Source organism: Meriones unguiculatus, chromosome 19, assembly GCF_030254825.1.
Source record: "Meriones unguiculatus strain TT.TT164.6M chromosome 19, Bangor_MerUng_6.1, whole genome shotgun sequence".
NCBI lineage: Eukaryota > Metazoa > Chordata > Mammalia > Rodentia > Muridae > Meriones > Meriones unguiculatus.
The window spans coordinates 5,120,757-5,141,676 of NC_083366.1; the positions used below are offsets into that span (position 1 = coordinate 5,120,757).

The 20,920-nt window shown below is 39.8% G+C and overlaps 1 protein-coding gene and 1 long non-coding RNA gene across 2 annotated transcripts in view; one reads left to right on the forward strand and one right to left on the reverse strand.

Annotated features, from left to right (window-relative positions):
* Window positions 1–20,920, forward strand: part of Enkur (enkurin, TRPC channel interacting protein) — a 31,278-nt gene that overhangs the window by 3,410 nt on the left and 6,948 nt on the right. Inside the window, exons 2-4 of the mRNA XM_021660391.2 lie at window positions 5,791–5,936; window positions 9,604–9,827; window positions 13,157–13,303. Coding sequence (XP_021516066.1) covers window positions 5,791–5,936; window positions 9,604–9,827; window positions 13,157–13,303 — 517 coding nt within the window. The remainder of the gene's footprint in view (window positions 1–5,790; window positions 5,937–9,603; window positions 9,828–13,156; window positions 13,304–20,920) is intronic.
* Window positions 1–20,920, reverse strand: part of LOC132649200 (uncharacterized) — a 57,444-nt gene that overhangs the window by 1,585 nt on the left and 34,939 nt on the right. The gene's annotated exons all lie outside the window — the stretch shown is intronic.

The following is a 20,920-nucleotide window of genomic DNA, read 5'->3' on the forward strand; positions in this document are numbered from 1 at the left end:
AGAAATGTGACTCCAAGTCACAGCATCATGGGCAAAAGTTAAGTTGCAGTTGAGCAGAAGCATGATGCTCTTCATGGGGAGCCATAAATATACCTTCTCATGGTTTTTGGATGTTAAACACATTGTGGGTCAGCATTGGTGTCACCTGGAGTGTGCCATGTTTTACTGGTCTAATGTTACTGAAGTGCCAGCATAACTTAAAGAAAGCAGTTTGAATGAATGTGTTGTTCTCTAATTTAACTGGATAGATTTTCTGCTATTTAGGTCAACACCATCCAGTAAAAATGAAATACAAAAGTTTCCTAAGTCATTTTTAAAAGAAAAAGAGACAAAATCAAAACTAACCTTAATAATTTACATTATTAGCCTGATTATCTACACTACTGTCATTTCATTTTGTGGCACTAGCCCCAATAGCCACAAGGATTGAACAGCAGAAATGAATATACTGACTGCATTGAAATTTACCATATTATTTATTTCTCAATAGCTTATGAAAGATAATAATTATACTCAGTGGCACACACCTGCATTACTGGTTATAAATGAAGTACAGTCCATAACTGTGACAACTAACCAGTCTGGGAGTAGAATTTCATCTATTTTTGAAAAATTAATTATTTTATATAGTCAAGAAGATGAGTTGTAAAAATCATTTCAATTCTGTGAGTGAATTTATTCAGTGTCTAAATGAAAAATCTCTAGAAATAATTTGGAGGACTTTCTAACACAGTTCAAGCTCCAGAGTCAGTATTAATCTAAAATAATAATCATGCACATAATCATGTGTGCACATAATCATGCACACACACACACAGTTTCTCAGATATCTCATTCAAAATAAAGGAAAATCTGAAGTTCTTTTAGATTATCAGCACATTTGAGCAATATTGCTTCTCTGTGTATCCTTTTTAAATGTTATAAAATGGTTCACTATGTTGCAGTTGTTTGCAATAAGACACCTCTAAGCCCAGTCTAAAATAAGTAAAAAAACAAATCAAGCTATCTGATGAAGTTACCTGCCTCATCTTTACAGTAAAACTGCACAAATTCAAAATGTAATGAAATGTAGCTATTTAAAAGAGTAAGCTTTTTATACACTGCCATTCAAAGGTATCACATTATATTATATTTAAGAAATAAAGTTGTCCATACACATGTACATATGTCCATACAACAACAAGTAATGAAAAAGTGGACAAGACAGGTATATGGGATGGTTAGGAGGAAGGAAAGGAAAGGGGGAAATGATGTACTTATATTATAAATCTCAAAAAATAAAAGAAATAATTAAATATGTATATAAGCAAGGTTAAGAATTTTTATGACAGTGCACTAGAGGGAAGAAAAGAATAAAAAAACTGGCAACAAATCAAAGTTGTAATTCATATAGATAAACACAAACTGAATTTATACTGTTTTGAGAATTTAAATTGTTTTGAGAAATGAAGGAAAGGGGATTGAGATTATTACTGATTTGTAATTAACTTGGAATAAAAATTGTTACATACAGAATAAAATATCAGAGTATTATGTAATCAATGAATATGTTTTTGATTTATATACTCATGAAAAGAATCACAAATTTTCAAAGGAGGTGGCTATAGATAGACACATCCTATTTCACATCAAAGGAAATTAGGTTATTGATAGTGAAGCCTTCTCTGAAGGCTTCCTGAAGTTGTCTTATGATTCATTCATTTCCATAAAGTTCTCATTTACTGAGTTCATGGTTGAGGAAAGGCCTTATCGCATAGAAGTAGTTTGTTTTGCATACATATCTGTGTATCCACATATGCAGAGAATGCAAACTGATAAAGGTAGGCTAACTGGGATGAGTGAATTTATACAAGTATGACACGGGCAAAAATTAAAAACCCCAACTTAGTAACATCAGGAAGAAAACAGATTACCCCAAATTCTTACATTCCTAAGATAAGGTTATATTTTGATATATTTCCTTCCAACAATATTAGTGCAAACATTTTGATATTTTCATAATTTGGATAGATGTTATACATATGATTTAATAACATTAACATCAAGTCCTGAGATTTTTCTAAAGCTATTGAGTATTCTACAAAAAGAAATCTCTTTTAAATACTTTTAAAACAAAACAACAAAAAAAGTAAGATAGCTGAACTTCTGCTTCCAAGCAAGGATGGGATTTATTCTATCATCAGAAACAGCTAGGACACCAGGAAAAAAACACAGGAAACAAAGGTTTTCAAACACCGAACAGTGAACAGCACAGAGCAGCCTTTCCTGAGAGAAACGAAAGGAATGAGACTAGCCTGCAGTTGTCCTAACAGACACTCTAGGGACATTTTCCTGGACAAAGCCCAGAGAATGGAAACAAAGCCCTTGACTATCGGAGAATCAAGAAGACAGTTTGGAGCTGGGGAGACAAAGCATTCACAGAATGGTGGGCCAGAGAGAAGAGAACTGCCCAAAGAGGGACAGAAAGCTACAGGAGATGTCCTCAAACACCTTGATTGATAGTGGATATGTGTGGTGACATACAGCACCATGAAAATGACCCATAGCAAGCCCCAATGACAGGGGATAAAGTTCACTCAGTCGTTGTGGCAAACTTGTTGCCTCAATAGCAGCACAGAATGTCAAGTTGAAGACTTAACATCTTGCCGTAAAATGACCACTTTTTCTGACTACAACTGCAATCCAAAATCAAACTTAAAAAGTGTTAAAACAAAAGAACAAAGTTAAAGAAAAGAAAAAAGTCAGAAATTAACTGTAAAATTCACAATACCTGGCATCAAAACAACAGAAATGAACAGGCACGCAAAGAAGCAGGAAAATATATGATATAACCTGAAGAAAAGCTGCCAATGTAAACAGCTAGCAATGGCACAAATAAGAAGATTACTAGACAGAGGCATTTAATACAACTATTTTAAATATCATGTTCAATGATGTAGCAGGATGCAAGACTTCAGATATGGAGAGAGATGAAAGGGGGAAAGAAGCTACAAGCCTGACATCTGGATGTGAAGAAGACCATGTCCAAAGTACAGACAGCACACGGAGAGGGTTAGCAGCAGCAAAGGAGAAGGTTCGCAGCAGCAAAGGCACTAATGAAGAAAGCAGATGAACCAGAAGACACAACAACACAAAATGAACAATGGGAATAAAGAAAAGAACACTGAATTGGCAAGCTAGGGATGGAAGTCGGCTCTGGTGGTGCACACCTTTAATCTGAAGGTCCCTGTGGTCCCAGGGATCAAAAACATGTCGTCATACTTACTGATAAAGCTTTCTCCCGCTGATCCGTCTCACCAATCCACAAAAAAATAGTCCAAAAAGCACATTAAAATTAAATGATACAAACATACAAAACAAAAGCAATTTTTTGCATGGCTACAATTTCTATGTAGTCTATGAGAAAATCCCTCTAAAAATAAAGATATAAAAAGTACAAAAGCAGGTTGATTCAGTAATCTCACTAGCACAAGCAGGCATTCCCTTCCTTACCACCCCATATGTGCCCCTCCCAAAGCTATGTGCTGGGAAGAAGAGGGTGACCTTCCCTGAGACAGGGAGGACGGTTCAAGAGTCTAGCTGCACTCTATCTGGGCTACAACCTCTCTGGTACACACAGAAGTATCAAGTTTTGTTTTTAAGGCTTGAAGTCATACGAAATATATTCTCCAACTATAGTGGAAATAAATTAGAAATCAATAGAAAAATAATTGGGAACCCTGAATCTATGAAAATTGAGCAAAGATAAGCAAACATTCAAATGAAGACAGTATAAACGGTATCTGGAATGGCAGGAAAATGAAAGATGTCCTTGTCTTCCCACCTACACACCTTGGAAACGGTGTTGCTCGGTGTAGCCCTGGGCCATCCTGAAACTCACTCCGCAGACCAGGCTGGCCTGGAACTCACAAATCTGCCTGCGTCTGCCCCCCTAGTGCTAAGATTAAGGGTGTGCCGTGAAGCCTGATGAAAGAGGTCCTTTCAAAATATTTGGGATACAGCCAAGGCAGTACTTGGAGGAAAATTTATATATTTAAACCCTCCAAAGATCTTAAAAGTTTGAAAGCAAATATATTTATAATTATACCTTAAGAAGTTCTTAGAAAGCAAATTATATGTAAAGAAAGGAAAATAAATACTAAAGAGCAATGAAAAAAAAAACATTGAAATGAAAAATGAATGACCATTAATAAAAACAGTAAAATTTGAGAAAATGATTAAACTGCTAGCAAGACTGACTGACTGGGGATTGAGGCTAGGGAGAGACGCAATACTAAGGTCGTCAGTAAGTCAGGAGACATCCCAATTGGTGCTAGTGACAGTTGGATAATATGGAGGTAAATAGATACCTTTGCCCTGGTGGAGGCATAAAGTTATTGTGTAATTCAAATGCTGATTTCTGTACTCCGCTTATCTGGTTGCAATCCTTGTTCTGAGAATCTCCTGTCTCAGTGTTGCATAAACTCTGCTCCCCACATGTCCTCTGATATGTCAATAAAGCATCATGCAGCCAGTCACTGAGCAGGGGAGAGAAGACCAGCTGCAGTGCCTGCCAGCTAGGTGAGGAAGAGTTAGGGGAGGAAGTAGACAGTTCAGCCAGGAGATTGGGCTATGGACAGATGTCCAGCGAAGACCAGCAGAGAGAACTCAGCAAAGAAAGTCACAAAGTGCAACTATTTCTGGCATGTATGCTGAGAGGAGACCAGATTAGCTTAGAGGATAAAGAATAGAGTTAATGAGTTAATACTGCTCATGATTATGCTGTGACGCTTGTTAAAATAATATAATAAAGTCTCAATTATTTGTGTAATAGCCAGGTTAAGAGAGAAACTGAGAAACAAACACAGTTTTATAAAATTAACTTTAACACCTTGGCACCTCTTTCAACCTAGAGTTTGTAAGCATAGTGGATAGAGTCAGATCATTCAGCCTTATGCCTATTCCTCATTATCAGTACAGGCGTATATAAATCAGAAATTTATGGCTGTTTTTAAAACTTTCATTAAGTATTTTTCACTAGAAATATAAATGCTACAATTTTATTTTATTTTTTGTTTTTTATTAATTTTTAAATTAATTTATTTTTTATTAATTACAATTTATGCACTTTGGATTCCAGCTGTAGAACCCTCCCTCGTCTCCTTCTAATCCCACTCTTTCTCCCTCTTCTCCTTCCTTGCCACTCCCACAGTCCACTGATAGGGGAGGTCCTCCTCCCTCTCCATCTGACCCTAGCCTATCAGGTCTCATCAGGACTAGTTGCAATGTCTTCCTTTGTGGCCTGGTAAGGTTGCTCCCCACTCAGGGGGAGGTGATCAAAGAGCCACCCACTGAGTTCATGTCAGAGACAGCCCCTGTTCCCATTACTAGGGAACCCACTTGGACACTGAGCTGCCATGGGCTATATCTGTGCATGGGCTAGATCTAAGCTATATCTTAGCTTCTTTAGGTGTACAGATTTTAAGCATGTTTATCCTATATTATATTTCTAATATCCACTTATAAGTGAGTATATACCTTGTGGTCTTTCTGCTTCTGGGATACCTCACTCAGAATTATCTTTTCAAGCTCCCACCATTTGCCTGCAAATTTCATAATTCTCTTGTTTTTAATTGCTGAGTAGTATTCCATTGTTTAAATGTACCACAATTTCTGTATCCATTCCTCCATTGAGGGACATCTGGGTTGATTCCAGATTCTGGCTATTATGAGTAAAGCTGCTATGAACATGGTTGAGCAAATGTCCTTGTTGTATACTTGAATGCTACAATTTAATTTTTTTAATTTCAGGTATACATCAGTGTTTAGAGCATCTATAAAAGATGACCTGGAAAAATTCAAAACTGCAATGAAAACTATGGGGCCTGCAAAAGTTGAACTACCCTCCCCAAAGGAGTTTCTAAAGAAACATTCTAAGGAAAAAATGCTACCACCTAGTAGGTTTAATCACTTAATGTTTTAACTATTAGAATTGTTGGCAGGTAATTTATCTACCATTATTTTACTGTCAGTGAATATTAAATATAAAGAAGTAACAGCAACTTTACTTCATGGTAAGTGGAGCTTGGGAGACCAGGAGAAAGTACAAGTGGAAATAGAAAAAGAGTGGCAGCTGTTTATATAAAGAACTAAAGAAGTTAAAAAGCAATAAATCAAGTAATCCAATTAAAAAATGGGGTAAGGAGCTAAACAGAGAATTCTCTGCAGAGGAATATAGAATGGCAGAGAAACACCTAAAGACATGCTCAACATCCTTAGCCATCAGGAAGATGCAAATCAAAATGACCCTGAGATTTCACCTTACACCCATCAGAAGGGCTAAGATTAAAAACTTAAGTGACAACACATGCTGGAGAGGATGTGGAGAAAGGGAAACCCTCCTCCATTGCTGGTGGGAATGTAAACTGGTACAACCACTTTGGAAGTCAATCTGGCACTTTCTCAATTAGGAATAGTACTTCCTCAAGATCCAGCTATACCACTCCTAGGCATATACCCAAAATTTGCTCAAGTACACAACAAGGACATTTGTTCAGCCATATTTGTAGCAGCTTTATTTGTAATAGCCAGAACCTGGAAACAACCCAGATGTCCCTCAACGGAGGAATGGATACAGAAATTGTGGTATTTTTACACAATGGAATACTACTCAGCAATAAAAAATGAGGAAATCATGAAATTTGCAGGCAAATGGTGGGATCTAGAAAAGATCATTCTGAGTGAGGTATCCCAGAAGCAGAAAGACACACATGGTATATACTCACTCATATAGTCCTATAAGATATGATAAACATAATGAAATCTATACACCTAAAGAAGATAAACAAGAAAGAGGATCCGAGGTAAGATGATCAATCCTCACTTAGAAAGACAAATGGGATGAACATTGGACATAGGAGAAAACAAGAAGCAGGACAGGAGCCTACTGCAGAGACCCCCTGAAAGACTCTACCTAGCAGTGTATCAAAGCAGATACTAAGACTCATAACCAAACCTTCGGCAGAGTGCAGGGAATCATATGAAAGAAGGGGGAGTTAGTATGACGTGGAAAGGATAAGAGCTCCACAAGGACCAAATATATCTGAGCACAGGGGTCTTTTCTGAGACTGACACTCCGCCAAGGGCCATGTATGGATATAACCTAGAACCTTTGCTCAGATGAAGCCCATGGTAGCTCAATAACCAACTGGTTTCCCATAGTAAGGGAACAGAGACTATTTCTGACAGGAACTCAATGGAATGCTCTTTGACCTCCCCACCCCCCAAGGGAGGAGCAGTCCTGCTAGGCCACAGAGGAGGACTTTGCAGCCAGTCCTAAAGATACCTGATAAAACAGGGTCAGATGAAAGGGGAGGAGGTCCTCCCCAATCAGGGGACTAGGAAAGGGGCAGGGAGGAGATGAGGGAGGGAGGGTTTTGGGAGGGAATGAGGGAGTGGGATACAGCTGGGATACAGAGTTAATAAAATAACTAATAATAAAAAAATTAAAATTAAAAAAAGGAAAAAAAAAAGAATGGCAGCTGTTAACTTGCCTCCATGCAGACTCTGGGTGGGCAAACATCTTGAGCTACTTCTGGGCCACCTCCAACACCACATGCTTCAGTATCTTGTCTCCTAGCTTGTATCTTCACTACTAAGCATTTATAAGAAGGGGGTTAGCACCTCAGGTACAAGATTGCCCTTCATCTTGACTACACATTTTTTTTCTAGGAGATGAAAATTACAGTGGTCATTACCAGTTGTTGAACTAATATCCGACTTGAATTAGAGACTGATCTAATTATTTCTTTTTATCTAAACAGTAACATTCACATTGTAAAATACTGGATCTATGGATTCAATATATGAATTCTGGAGGGACATAAGCTCCAAGAAGAGGTTAATCCAACACATAGACTTTTGACAAAAATTGTACTTTTTTTCCTGAAAATAGAAGTAGTAAAATCTCCCTTGTAACAGGCCTCTGGACCTTAGTACCACCGACTCCATATGATGGAAGTACTATTCAGGCTGTAAAACTCAGTATGTAGACAGTGCCACTTGCCAAAACTAAAACAAAGGCTTAATCCATCAAAGTCCATAGTTCTGGGAAACTGTCTAAATGTACTTTAGTTCTGCTTCTGGCTAACTGCTTTTGTTTACTGGAGTATATCAACCCAGAACATAATTTTTGTAATTAAAAGTTCACCCTGAGAAAGTCTCAGGGATACACTGGGATCCCAAATACCCAGCATTATCACTGGCTAGCTAATGAAGACTTTCTGCTGGTTAACCTATGTCCAAGTATCCCCCAATCTGGTTAATGCCCTACAGCATCACTAAGCAAACAGAGTCAGCTAGTGCAGAAGTGAATAATGTCTGACCATAATAATTATGGTACAGTTAAAACTGGAGTAGGCCTTGACAAAAGAGTAATTGTCTTAGTTTTTAGAAAGAAACTTTAATTATTTTATAATTTAGAATACACAAGCCATGTTAATGTGACAATATAAAAATGTCGGCTGGAATTGAACTGAAAAGGTTGTGTTAGACAAAACAATTTTATCTGATATCATAAAGAGTGTAAACAGAGATAAAAGAAAAGGCCTGGCAGTTGCTTTCTTAAGATGGTGAAACTATGAAGGAAGGAATAGGGGATTTGGGTCATATTGGTAACATGTTACTGGTTAATCTGTGCATTGAGTACACAGCAATTGTTCATTGTAATAATAAAAGTGTCTGTGAAAATATCCACAGATCATTGAGCTTCCAATGTAAAGTTTTATTAATTTACTTGATGACTTTGTTATCATTTTCTCTTGTAAAACATAATTCTGGATAATACTGATAGCATGCTAAAATTTTCTGTAGTTTTTATGTAAGCTAGTGACCTTTTATTATAGTCCACTTACTAGACCTCTTACTTTGTTATACTGTTTTCAACATCTTTTATTTATTTTAATTTTTATTTATTGACATGGACTCTGATACCTGCTTTTCTATAGCTTTTACATTTTCTTTTTTTATTTGCAACCTCTTTTTATTATTTTCTTTTATTATTGTTATTATTACTATTATTATTATTAATTACAATTTATTCACTTTGGATCCCAGCTGTGGCCCCCTCCCTCATTTCCTCCCAATCCCACCCTCCTTGCCTCTTCTCCCCTATACCCCTCCCCTAGTCCACTGATAGAGGAGGTCCTTCTCCCTTTCCATCTGACCCTAGCCTATCAGGTCTCATCAGGACTGGCTGCATTGTTTTCCTCTATGGCCTGGCAAGGCTGCATCTCGCAGGGGGAGGTAATCAGAGAGCCTACCACTGAGTTCATGTCAGAGACAGCCTCTTTGATCACATTGCACTTAATTTTATATTTTTATTATTTACACTTTTGTTTTTAAATACTTTTATAGAGGTATGGTTGGCAAATGCTAGACAAATGATACATAATTGATATACACAAACCAATAAAACTGTGGATATGCATAGTTGTTTTACCTGAAGTATTTGCATATATTGTTAATGAAAACGTCAATACCAGTAGTAAATATCTGGATGTCCTAAATGGTGTTAGTAACAATGTTTACTTTTGAGCATTAACCATTAAATGTTATGTTTAACAGAAAAAAAGTTTAATAAGCGTCTTTCCAAGATGCCTGCAGTGCCCTTGAGGACTGATCATCCAGTCATGGGAATACAGAGTGGGAAAAACTTCATAAACACAAATGCAGCTGATGTCATCGTGGGCGTAGCCAAAAAGCCCAAGCCAATTTATGTTGACAGAAGAACTGGAGATAAGCATGATCTTGAAACTTCAGGACTACTCCCCAAGTACATCAATAAAAAGGTAGCCCTTGATTTGTTAGTAAGAGATCTGAGATTCCAAAGTCTCGCATAGCTCCAAATTTTCTCTATGAGATTGATACACAGGTTGCTCATTCCCACTGCTCTACAGACTGTACGCAGTTCACATTAAAAGCATGACTTCTATCTTCCCCAATTTTAGTTATTAATGTATTTAATAAGTCAATAGACAGTCTCTGAAAAGTATTAAATATTGGTGAGATAAAAATGTCACTAAAGGTCTTAACATAGTCATTCACCTGTATGACCTTGGGAGCAGAATGAGAACAGAGCCACGGAAGCTTCAGAGTCACCCATCCTGTCACTCTTTCTGAACTAAACCATGTCACAATTTTGGTGAAAATGAATTGATTTGATTTGAGTTTGGGTAAAGCACTGAAAGCACGGGAAAGTTATTAGGTAACTGATTTTTACCTGAAAAGGTGTTCCTCAGTGAGGGACACGATTTTATTTGCTAGGTGATATGTAAACTTAAGTTTAATTGTTAAGAAAAAAAAGCCTCTTAAGTCAAAAGCTTACAAAGAAAAAAATATACAAATCCTACTCTATTTTATAAGTGTCTGTGAACACATACTAAAATAAGCTGCAAAGTCTTAAATGTTAATAATAGTAAGTTGTGGCCAGAAATAGAAAAGGAATAGAAGGAAGAAAGAGGAGCTTGAGGAATGGAGAGAGAGGGGGGGGAGGAAAGGAAAGAGGAAAAGAAGGGGGGAAAAGAGGAGAAGGGAGGGGAGGGAAAAGGAGGAAAGGGGAGATCTGACTGAAGAGTAAGTGAGCCTAGGTAGTCCAGTGATCTACTGCATACCAGCCATGATTGCAGAAAATGAAGGCCACCTTCAGAGCCCAGTGCCCCACTCTCTGAGAAGTTCTCTCACCCAGCAGGCTAAGAGCACTCTGGAAGAACTGGGGCTCTGGTTGTTGGTCACATGCTGATGAACATTACTAAGGCTTCTCAGGATCCCTCCACCATGGTTCTTCTCACATCATCGGGACAAGTGGACTCCTGGGTCCTTCAAGCCACTTCCAACCCATTACTGATGTGTTGTTGAATTTTTTAAGATCCCTTCTTTCCTCTGGTGGTTATGTCAGCAACTGCTGCTCATGTCTCCTCTCCTCTGGGCTGTTTCTGTGTATGCTGGCTATGTCAATACATTTTCTTTCTGAACAGAAAAAAAGTTGAAGTATCCATCACAGAAACAGAAGATAGCAGATAAATCCACTACCAAGAGCAGCATACACTTACTATCTCCTTGTTGTTGCTCCTCCCAGACTTATTATTCAACTCTCATTATTCAGAGTTAAGTCTTTAAAAAATAATCTATGGTTAATAAAGAAGATAGGCGGCATCTCAGTTTGGTTTCTATTGCTGTGATAAGACATCATGACCACAAACAACCTAGGGAGGAAAGGGTTTATTTCAACTTACATCTTATAGTCAATTGTGGAAGGATCAGAGTAGGAACTCAACACCTGGAGACAGAAGCCGATACAGAGGCTATAGAGGGGTGCTGCTTACTGGCTTGCTCCCCATGCTTGGCTCAGTATGCATCATTGGCCTAGCATGGCACCACCCACAGTGAGCTGAGCCCTCCCACATCAACCATTAACCAAGAGAATGCCCCCACAGACTTGTTTAGAAAGCAATTTGATGAATGCATTCTCAATTGAGGTTCCCTCCTCCCAGATGAGTGTAGCTTGTCTCAAGTCAACAATAACAAGAAAAAACAACAAACAAGCAAACAAAAAACTAACCAGCACCAGATGGTAAAGGGAGTACAGTTTGGGAAAAAGCAAGTAGACTACTTCTTGTTTTTTTAAGTTCTAAATGAATTATATGTCATTTGTGCCTTGAGATTGTTGAGATAAACTAAAAGATGAATGAGTATATCATTTCAAATTCCGACTTGGCACTAGCTAACTTTTGGATCTGTGACAAGCCATTGGATTGACCATTAGGGGCACAGTGAGCCTTAAATGACACTAAGTACCTGACTATATCTGACACCTAATAAAAGAGCCACAAAGAATAGACGTTATAATAATGACAAGATTCATCAGCTTCCAGCCACTTAGCTTGTATGAACACTTAAGATCACTAAAGCTTTTGCTCATTTGTCAGATTTTTCCTCTCAAATGTAGTACACCGGCCCCTTTTTTTAACATAATACGCCAAACATAATCAAACCTTTAAAAAATATTCTTATTATGGGGCGGGGCTATGTGCATGTGCCATATGACTCACATGCTGAAGTCAGGGGACAGATTTGTAAGAATAGTTGTGAACAGTTTCCATGACTACCAGTCCCTCACTGCCACTTCCTCAGAGACACCTTTTCTAGCTTCTTTCTCTTCAATTGCTTCGATTTTCATTATCCTCTTAGCCCTTATTTATGTCAAAGCCTGCTCACGTGTTACTTTATGCTTTCTCCCTTGGTGTTACAGAGGGGTTGGTTTCATAACCTTTGTGGGTACCAAAAACTATTTTGGTACTTTGTGGGCACCAAATGTTCATGGCCTTCATATGAAAGGCTCAGTAGATGTGAGTAATATACATAACCTCTTGTGGGCTTTATATTATTTCTAGGTTTCTTACCACAAACAATATAAATACTATTAGGGTAACACACTGGTATACCATGCTGTTTAGGGAAGAATAACAAGGGGAAACTCTTGTTACATGTTCAATACAGGTGTAGTTTAGATTTTTTTTAGGTTTACTTTTATGTGTACAAGTATTTTATGTGTACAAGTGTTTTGCCTACATGTATCTCTGTACACCATGTGTAAGCCTAGTGCCTGTGAAGGCCAGAAAAGGGTGTTCGGTCCCCTGAAACTGGAGTTACAGGTGATGGTAAGCTGCAGTTTGAGTGCTTGGAATAGAACTCAGGTCCTTAAGAATAGACACTGGTGATAGTCAGCAGAGAAAAAAACAAATTGTGTGTATGTGTGTGTGTGTGTGTGTGTGTGCGCGTGTGCATGCGTATTTTAAGGTCAGAGGACAACTTGTAGGAGTCAGTTCTCTGCTTTCACCATGTGTGTCCAGGGACTGAACTCATATCATCAGATTTGGTAGCAAACACTTTTCCCCACTGAGCCAACTTTCTGGTCTACCATCTCATTTCAGGAGACCCGGAGGAACTCACTCTCACTTGCAGAGGAGGGGCCATGACTGAATTTTGCTAATTTGCTTAGTGTTGGTTTGTTGTGTCTTTTTTCTTCAGTAATTAAGACAAAATTGCTTGTGTGCTCACACATAGAAGGCTGCATACAAGAAACTGATTAGGTTTTTTTTTTCCTGAAATATCCTTACAGGATTATGGCATCACGCCTGAATACATATGTAAGCGAAATGAGGATGTGAAGAAAGCCCAAGAAGAGTACAATAATTATATTCAGGAGAACCTTAAGAAAGCAGCCATGAAGAGACTTTCTGACGAAGAGAGGGAGGCCGTTCTGCAGGTAAGCTTTCAGGGATTCCCTCCTCTCTAGCCTCTCTCCTCTCGGCAGTGCCACTGTTGAAGCCAGGCTGCGGTTGCCATCAGAACTGCCTCTTTGGGTTCTAGCAAGTAAAGCTTAGTTTTTGGAAAGAGAAAGGAAAGAAAAAAAAAAAAAAAAAAAAAAAAAAAACCTGTAATACAGATTTTTGTAAAATACTTTGTTTCTAAGTTGGTGAATATCACTTGTAAGGAGGCCTACTTTAAGGGGCTGGAGAGATGGCTCAGTTGTTAAGAGCACTGTCTGCTCTTCCAGAGGATCTGGGTTCAATTCCCAGAACCCACATGATAGCTCTGACACCTTCATACCAATACACTCAAAGTAAAATTAAATAAATTATTAAAAAAGGAAGCCTACTTTCTCTTACAGCAAACTGGTATTTTAAAAAGTGAGAAAATCATTACTTTCATTCACTAGAATGTTTTTTAATATTCATAAATGATTTTTCACTAGATGGTGCTCTAGTGAAAAGCTATCTCCAAGCTATATTTTTTCCTTTCCAGTGATTTAATTATCTAAATTACTAAATAAACAGATGTTGCGGTTTATATACGTTTCCTCTATTTTGAATAAAAGGGCCATATGACATATTTTAATTGTAATTGAATGGGAGAGGTCTATCTAAAGTGAAAGACATCAAGAGATGAGCAGAGAATGGTGCCATCACCTGCTGTACTCTTCTGCCACCTTCAAGAACTGAAATAAGGATTCATTTTTATATTTATTTTGAAAGCCTTTTACAAGACAGTATCCAGTGACCTCATTAGGCAAGAAGACTTGTTTGGGGAGACAGTTCAGTAAAGAGCTGTCCAATAAATGTGTGTACATAAAATATGGACTGTGGTAATACAAGTTTGTAGTCCTGGACCCCTATGCCAACATGGAAGACACTGGTGGACAGGAGAGACTCTGGAAGCTCATGGGCCAGTTAGCTTGGAAATACAAAACACACTATCTCAAATAAGGTAGAAGGCAAGGACCAACACCTGAGGTTGTCCTCTGATGTCCACACAGGCATCATAGCACACACATGCCCATACTCATACAATGCACACACACACACACACACACACACACACACACACATACTATAAAAACTCTTTGTCTTATCAATAACTGTTGAAAATTAATCATATGCCATTATAGATTACTAACATTTAATGAATCTCATCATAAGCACCATTAAAAATCTATTAAATGTCCATTTTGTACACAATATTAGCCTGAGCTATAAGGTTACCACAAATAGTATGAGATATAATATTTGCTATAGAGTGTGCTATAGAATTTGATTGCTGAGCTGTATAACACTCTGGATAGACAGCAATGTGTGTTTGTGGGTGTGTGGATCTCAAGGGTGCCTCTGTTGGGGAGGTGACATGATGAAGTGCTGAAAGTACACAGGTGGGGTGTTGAGGTGTGGGGCTGTGGACATAGCAGGCAGGAAATGGGGAATTACAGGTCATTTAGGGGAGGGCTAGCCCATTATTTTTCAATTATTACTTGGCTTCAGGAACCACATGCCTCCACAAAAACCAGATCACCATGCCTGCATAACTGCATGATGCTGGAAAGTGGGAATGGGAGGGGCTTCCAGAGAGGGCAATGGCTTTCTCTCCTGTATGTTTTGGCTATAGTGGAGAAAGTCTTTACCTTTCTCTTCCTCTTCTGGTCACCTGGAGAACCTCCCTTTGATGCAGCAATGGCAAAATAGTGAATCCTTCATGGAATGCTTCATCACTACCCAGCCAATTTCTGTCCTACTGACAAGTAGTAGGCCTTGTTTCCCACCCAGCTCAAAACTGCAGAGCTCTGTGGAAATTGTGGTCGTATGCCCTGAGCTCCTTCTTCATACAGTAACAGTATGTTCCATTACACTTAGAAGGGACCATCTGAGCTAATGATTCCAAACACCCCAGTCTACATATGAGGAGGTTAAATGCAAATATAATAAGCAGAGCCATCTGTACATCCATCCATTCCTTAATTTCTGGATATCTATGTGTTTATGGGCAAGATTATAACACACAAAATAAACACAGTCCCTACTCTACTGAACTCCTACTCTTGCCTTTGGCCACATAATATCAAGCTGATGAGCCAGGGCTGAAGTCTCATCTAAGGAACCTCAGGCTAGTGTTTTTCCCAACGCAGACAAGATGGGTAAAAGGGAAGTTGTATGACTCTCCAACTCCAGCTCCAGTGGAGAAAGAGAAGGCAGACTCGAAGGCAGACTCAGCTGAGGTTTGGAAGGGAGTTTGGGAAGGAACTGTAGGCAGAAGTAAAGTCGAGGAAAGGGAACCAGCAAGGCCCTGAGACCTCCAAGACTAGGGACAAGGAAGTGCAGCAGCATCTATAGGAGTGAAGGACTGTGAAGGTGGGGACAAAGAATGGCCAGTGTCCTTAAGGTGCTGGAGACACCTCACAGTACAGATAAACACAGTTGGAAGTTTCTCATAAGTGCACAAGGAAAGGGTCTAGAGGCCCAACACTTCTCCCCTTCTTTAAACCCAGAGGACAGAAGGACCAAAAGCAGAAAGACAAAAAGCAGGATCAGCAGCACTCTAGCTGTGTCAGAAGGCAGGCTGGGAAGGCAGAGTGTTGGGAGCAAGTGGATGCAGGGACAGGAAATGGAAGGCATTTCTTATATATCATGGCTGGCTACTTGAATTTTTACAACATTCAGTACAAAAACAGGAAAAAGAAAAATGAAAAGTAAAAAACAGACAGGAGAAATTTCTGTTGCTCCAGCGGATAAAAGATCATTTTATCCCGATGGTGAGTGCTCTCTGTCACAAACAACTCCATATTTGGCTAAGGCTGAGGATCTGGCTTGCTTCCATGTATGTGGACCTATCTGCATTGCCCATGTGGCATGCTGAGGTTGGCTACCCAGAGGCTATTTAAGCTGTAGGCTGGCTTTCCCCAGGGTCAGAAGATTGTTCAAGGTTCCTGAATAAACTGCATTGAAAAAAAAAAAAAAGATCATTTTATATGCTAAAGTAAATAAAAGGATTAAAAACAGCAAAGAGGCTGCATCAACATGATACAAAATTATGTTGAGTTTCCATCATTAGCTGTTGACTATGATCCAAACACTGTTGTATATTTTTGAAGTTAAAAGAAAAGTACCCTTCAAAAAGAAATCCACAGGGAGAAAAATGTGCTTCTGGGACCGCAAGTAATAAGAAAATATTCCCCAACTCACTTGAAAATGCTTTGATATTTGAAAGTGTATAAATGTATACATTTTCTCTCTGTGGTAGGCACCCCTGTGGCATACTGTGGAAGCATGTCCAGATTTCCTAATGAAAGACCAAGGAAAACAGAGTTCCTTTGAGGACTTTTCTTCAGGACACATCCCATGTGCTATTAAAAGCTGCGCTGACCCACCTCCCCCTGTGAGAGAGTTAAACCTGAGTGACTGTGGCCTCTGTCTTTCGCCATCCAGGTCTTTGCTTTTATCTGACTCAACAAAGGGCCAAATCACTTGTCCTATTTCCCCAACCAAAGTATCTTATCTTTGCTTTTTGTAAATACAGAATTAAATCACTGAAACTTCATTTTTCCCCAAATGATTCTACTTCCTATGATGTTATCATTATATAAGATACTTCTAATTCTTTGTTTTTCTCATTTATTTGCTTAGTAAAATACTTATACAAATTACTGGGTATCACTGCGACACTTTTCATAAATGCACTTAATGTGCTTTGATCATATCACCCCTTCATTGCCTTCTCATGTCTCCTCCGCCTCCTACTGAGCTCCTCCCCTTTCTATTTCCTCATCTTCTTGTTACCAGTGTTTAAAGTTACCATACATTGTGATGGGATTCAGTATGCATTTCTTGCGTATGTGGCCTTACACTCTGTTCTAGTTGGTTCCCCCTCCCCTGTTGGCTGCTCCCATCCTCCCTGACCTGTTCTGGCCAGTCCCGTTCTCCACAAACAGTCCTCCCTTCAGCTTTCATGCCAAATAGTTCTATTACCCTCTTTTTGCTGCCCTGCTTAAGATCTCCTCCTTTCCTCTCCCCTCTTAAGAATCTTCACTGGTGTTTATGACTCACACACACGTGTGAATTCATTTGCAACATATGCATATACACATGCATAATTTTATGTCTATGTCCTCTTTATGAGGGAAAATGTGATATTTGTCCTTAAAATTGTGTCTTATTTCACCTCTACAATTTTTTTTCCTAAAAAAAAAAGTTGACTTTTTTCTTTAAGGCTGAAAATGTCCATACATGTATTCATGTACCCATTTTCCTTATCCATTGGTCTGCTGACAGACATTTGAGCTTGTTCCCTTTCCTAGCTATTGTGAATATTGTATCAATAGACATGGAAATGTAAACATTTCTGTAGCATGTTGGCTGTGAGTTCTGCTGGTACCTAAACAGGAGTGAAATAGCTGGGTCATATATATTTTTATTTTTACAGAAACTCCTATAGCAACTTCCATAACTGACTGTACCAGTTCATAGTCCTACCAACAACTTATAAAAATTTCTTTCCCTCACCTCCTCACCAGCATTTGTTGTCATTTATGTTTTTGATGACAGTCGTTCTACCAGGGGTGAGATGGGATTTCAAAGTGGTTTTAATCTGCATTTCATTGATGACTGGAGATACTGAACAGTTTTTGGTATCAGCCAGCTTTTGTTATTTCTTCTTTTGAGAACTGTTTGTTCAGTTTCTTAGTCAATGTGCCAGTTTGGGATGATGTGTGCTTGGTTCTGAAAGCTGTCTTTTCCTATGCTAATTATTTCCTTTGCTATGAAGAAGCCTTTTTTTTAATTTTTTATTTGTTTTTTATTTTAATTTTTCATCAATTACACTTTATTCATTCTGCATCCCCCCATAAGCCCCTCCCTCCTCCCCTCCCAATCCCACCCTCCCTCCTCCCTCTGCTTGCATGCCACTCCTCTCTGTCTATGAGGACTGAGAGTTTTGCAGGGTATAATAGCCTGGGCTGACATCTGTGTTCTCTTAGGGTCCGCATGATATCTGTCCAGGCCCTTCTGGCTTTCATAGTCTCTGTTGATAAGTCAGGTGTGATTCTAATGGGTTTGCCATTATATGTTACTTGGCCTTTTTCCCTTGCAGCTTTTAGTATTTTTTCTTTGTTCTGTATACTTACCGTTTTGATTATTATGTGGCGGGAGGATTTTCTTTTCTGGTCAAATTTGTTGGGTGTTCTATAGGCCTCATGTATTCTAATTGGCCTCTCCTTTAGCTTGGGGAAATTTTCTTCAATGATTTTGTTGAAAATATTTTCTGGGCCTTGGAGAAGGGAGTCTTCTTTTTCCTCTAGACCTATTATTCTTAAGTTTTGTCTTTTCATATTGTCTTGGATTTCTTGGACGGTCTGTGTCAGGAATTTTTCGGATTTAACATTTTCTTTGACAGATACATCGATTTCTTCCATTGTATCTTCTACACCTGAGATTCTTTCTTCCATCTCTTGTAGTCTGTTGGTTATGCTTACCTCTGTAGTTCCTGTTTTCTTCCCTAGATTCTTCCTTTCCATTATTTCCTCCATTTGTGTTTTCTTTAACTTTTCCAATTCTATCTTCAGGTCTTGAGTTGTTTTGTTTACTTCCTTCACCTGTCTGATTGTACTTTCCTGTTTTTCTTTTAGTTCCTTCAACTCTGTTTCTTTTATTTCATTCAGTGCTTTAAGCATTTCCTTTCTAAAGGCCATAAACTGTTTGGCTGCAGCTTCCTCTATTTCTTTACGGATGGCAATATTCTGTTTGATTTTATCTTCCTCTATGTCTTTACGTATCTTATTTGTTTCCTCTGTTATCATCTTCATGAGCATAGTTGTTAGGTCATCTTCTTGGATTTCAGTTATGCTGGGGTGTCCAGGGCTACTTGCCCCTGGGTAACTGGGTTCTGGAGATGCCATATTGCTCTGTCTTTTGTTGCTTCAGCTTTTACGCTGGCCTCTACCCATTGTGCTATCTTAGGTGTTTGGGGTTATTTTCTGGTGGTTCCTGGGGATCCTGTGGTGGAGAGAATCCCCTTTGCAGAAAGCTGGTTTTTCCTGAAGGATGTCTTCTCAGCTTTTTGGGTATAGTCCCTGGATGGCTGGTGTTTTCTCAGGAGTTGCTCACCTCAGGGATATAGACCTGAGTGGTAACTGTGGTCTTTGTTAGTCGAGAGGGTTCTCCTCTCACCCAGGGAAGTCCTGAGGGCAGCTGCCCTGTTTCTGGGTTTCTTGTTGTAAATTTAATGATCAGCTGCTGTGACCCAGTTGGACATCAGGCGCGCAGCAACTGTTTGTGCCTGTGTCTGGAGCACAGCTGAGTGGTGGTGCCTCGGCCCCACTGGTCTGCTAGACTTTTTCTAGGGAAGGATTGGGTGATTTAAGTCAGTACAGTTTTCTTCCTTCCCTGTGGATTCTCTGGAGACACGGACTCCCAGTGTCTTTTTTTTTGTCCTGGTGCACACTGCTCAATGTCTGCCAGCTGGCTGGCCACAGAAACTGCCAGTACCTGGAGCACAACTGAGTGATGGCGGCTCAGTCTCTGCCAGCTGTCTGGTGCGCAGAAACTGCCTGTGTCTGCCTTTGCGGCTTTTGGGAGCCTAGGTGCCTCCCTAAGCTGGGTAATTTTCCAGGGACCTTTTCAGGCTGGGGGTGTCAGCTGAGTGCTCTGAGATCAGACCAGCCGTTTCCCTCCCTGTGTGTTTGCACCAGACAGTGAAACTCATTCGCTTCTGCCCTGGTGCCCACAGTTCTATCTCAGGCGGTGAATCAGGCGCGCAGGCAGGCAGGGCTCTGTGCCGGAGCCTGGGTCTCGGGCTCTGGCTCCGGGCTGGCTCCTGGGGTGCCCGTGGAACCCGAGTCTTTTCCAGGGGATGTCTGGGTGACCTAAGGCCGGTCCCAATCGTTTCCTGTACCCTGGGGTTATCTCTCAACTGAAAATTCCAGTCTCTGATAGTGTGGTGCGCACGGTTCAGTCTGGGACCGTGACCAGAGACACTGGCTTGTGGCTCTGGGCTGGGGCTGGGGCTGGCGGCCAGCAGCCAAGAGTCTGGCGGAACCGGGATCTCTTCGGCGGTTTACCCGGGTGAGTTAAAAGCTGATTGAATCCCCCACCGTGGGGTATCCTCTCCCCTGGGAAACACAATGACTGTGTTTTATGGCCGCGAGTTCTGATTACTGGTCACTGTGCTGATCCTGCTGCTGCTGCTCAGAATGAGAGTCCTCCCGGCGCCGCCATCTTGCCCCTCCTCCCGAAGAAGCCTTTTATGCATATTAATTTTATCTCCCATGTGAGGGTGTTTTGCCAGCATGTATGTAGTGTACACCACATATATGCCTGGGGCCTGCAGAGGCCAGAGAGTGTTGGATCCTCTGCAGCTGAGTTACTTATACTTATTGGCTTCTGTGTGGAAGATGGGAATCTATATACCATGGTCTTTTAGAAGAGTAGCCAATGCTCTTAACCTTTGAGCCCTCTCTCCAGGCCCTTAAGAAACCCTTTAACCCCAGGTAATCCCGTTTGTCAATTTTGGGATACATTTCCTATGCTACTGTAGTTCTTTACAGAAAGCCCTTGCCTGTGCT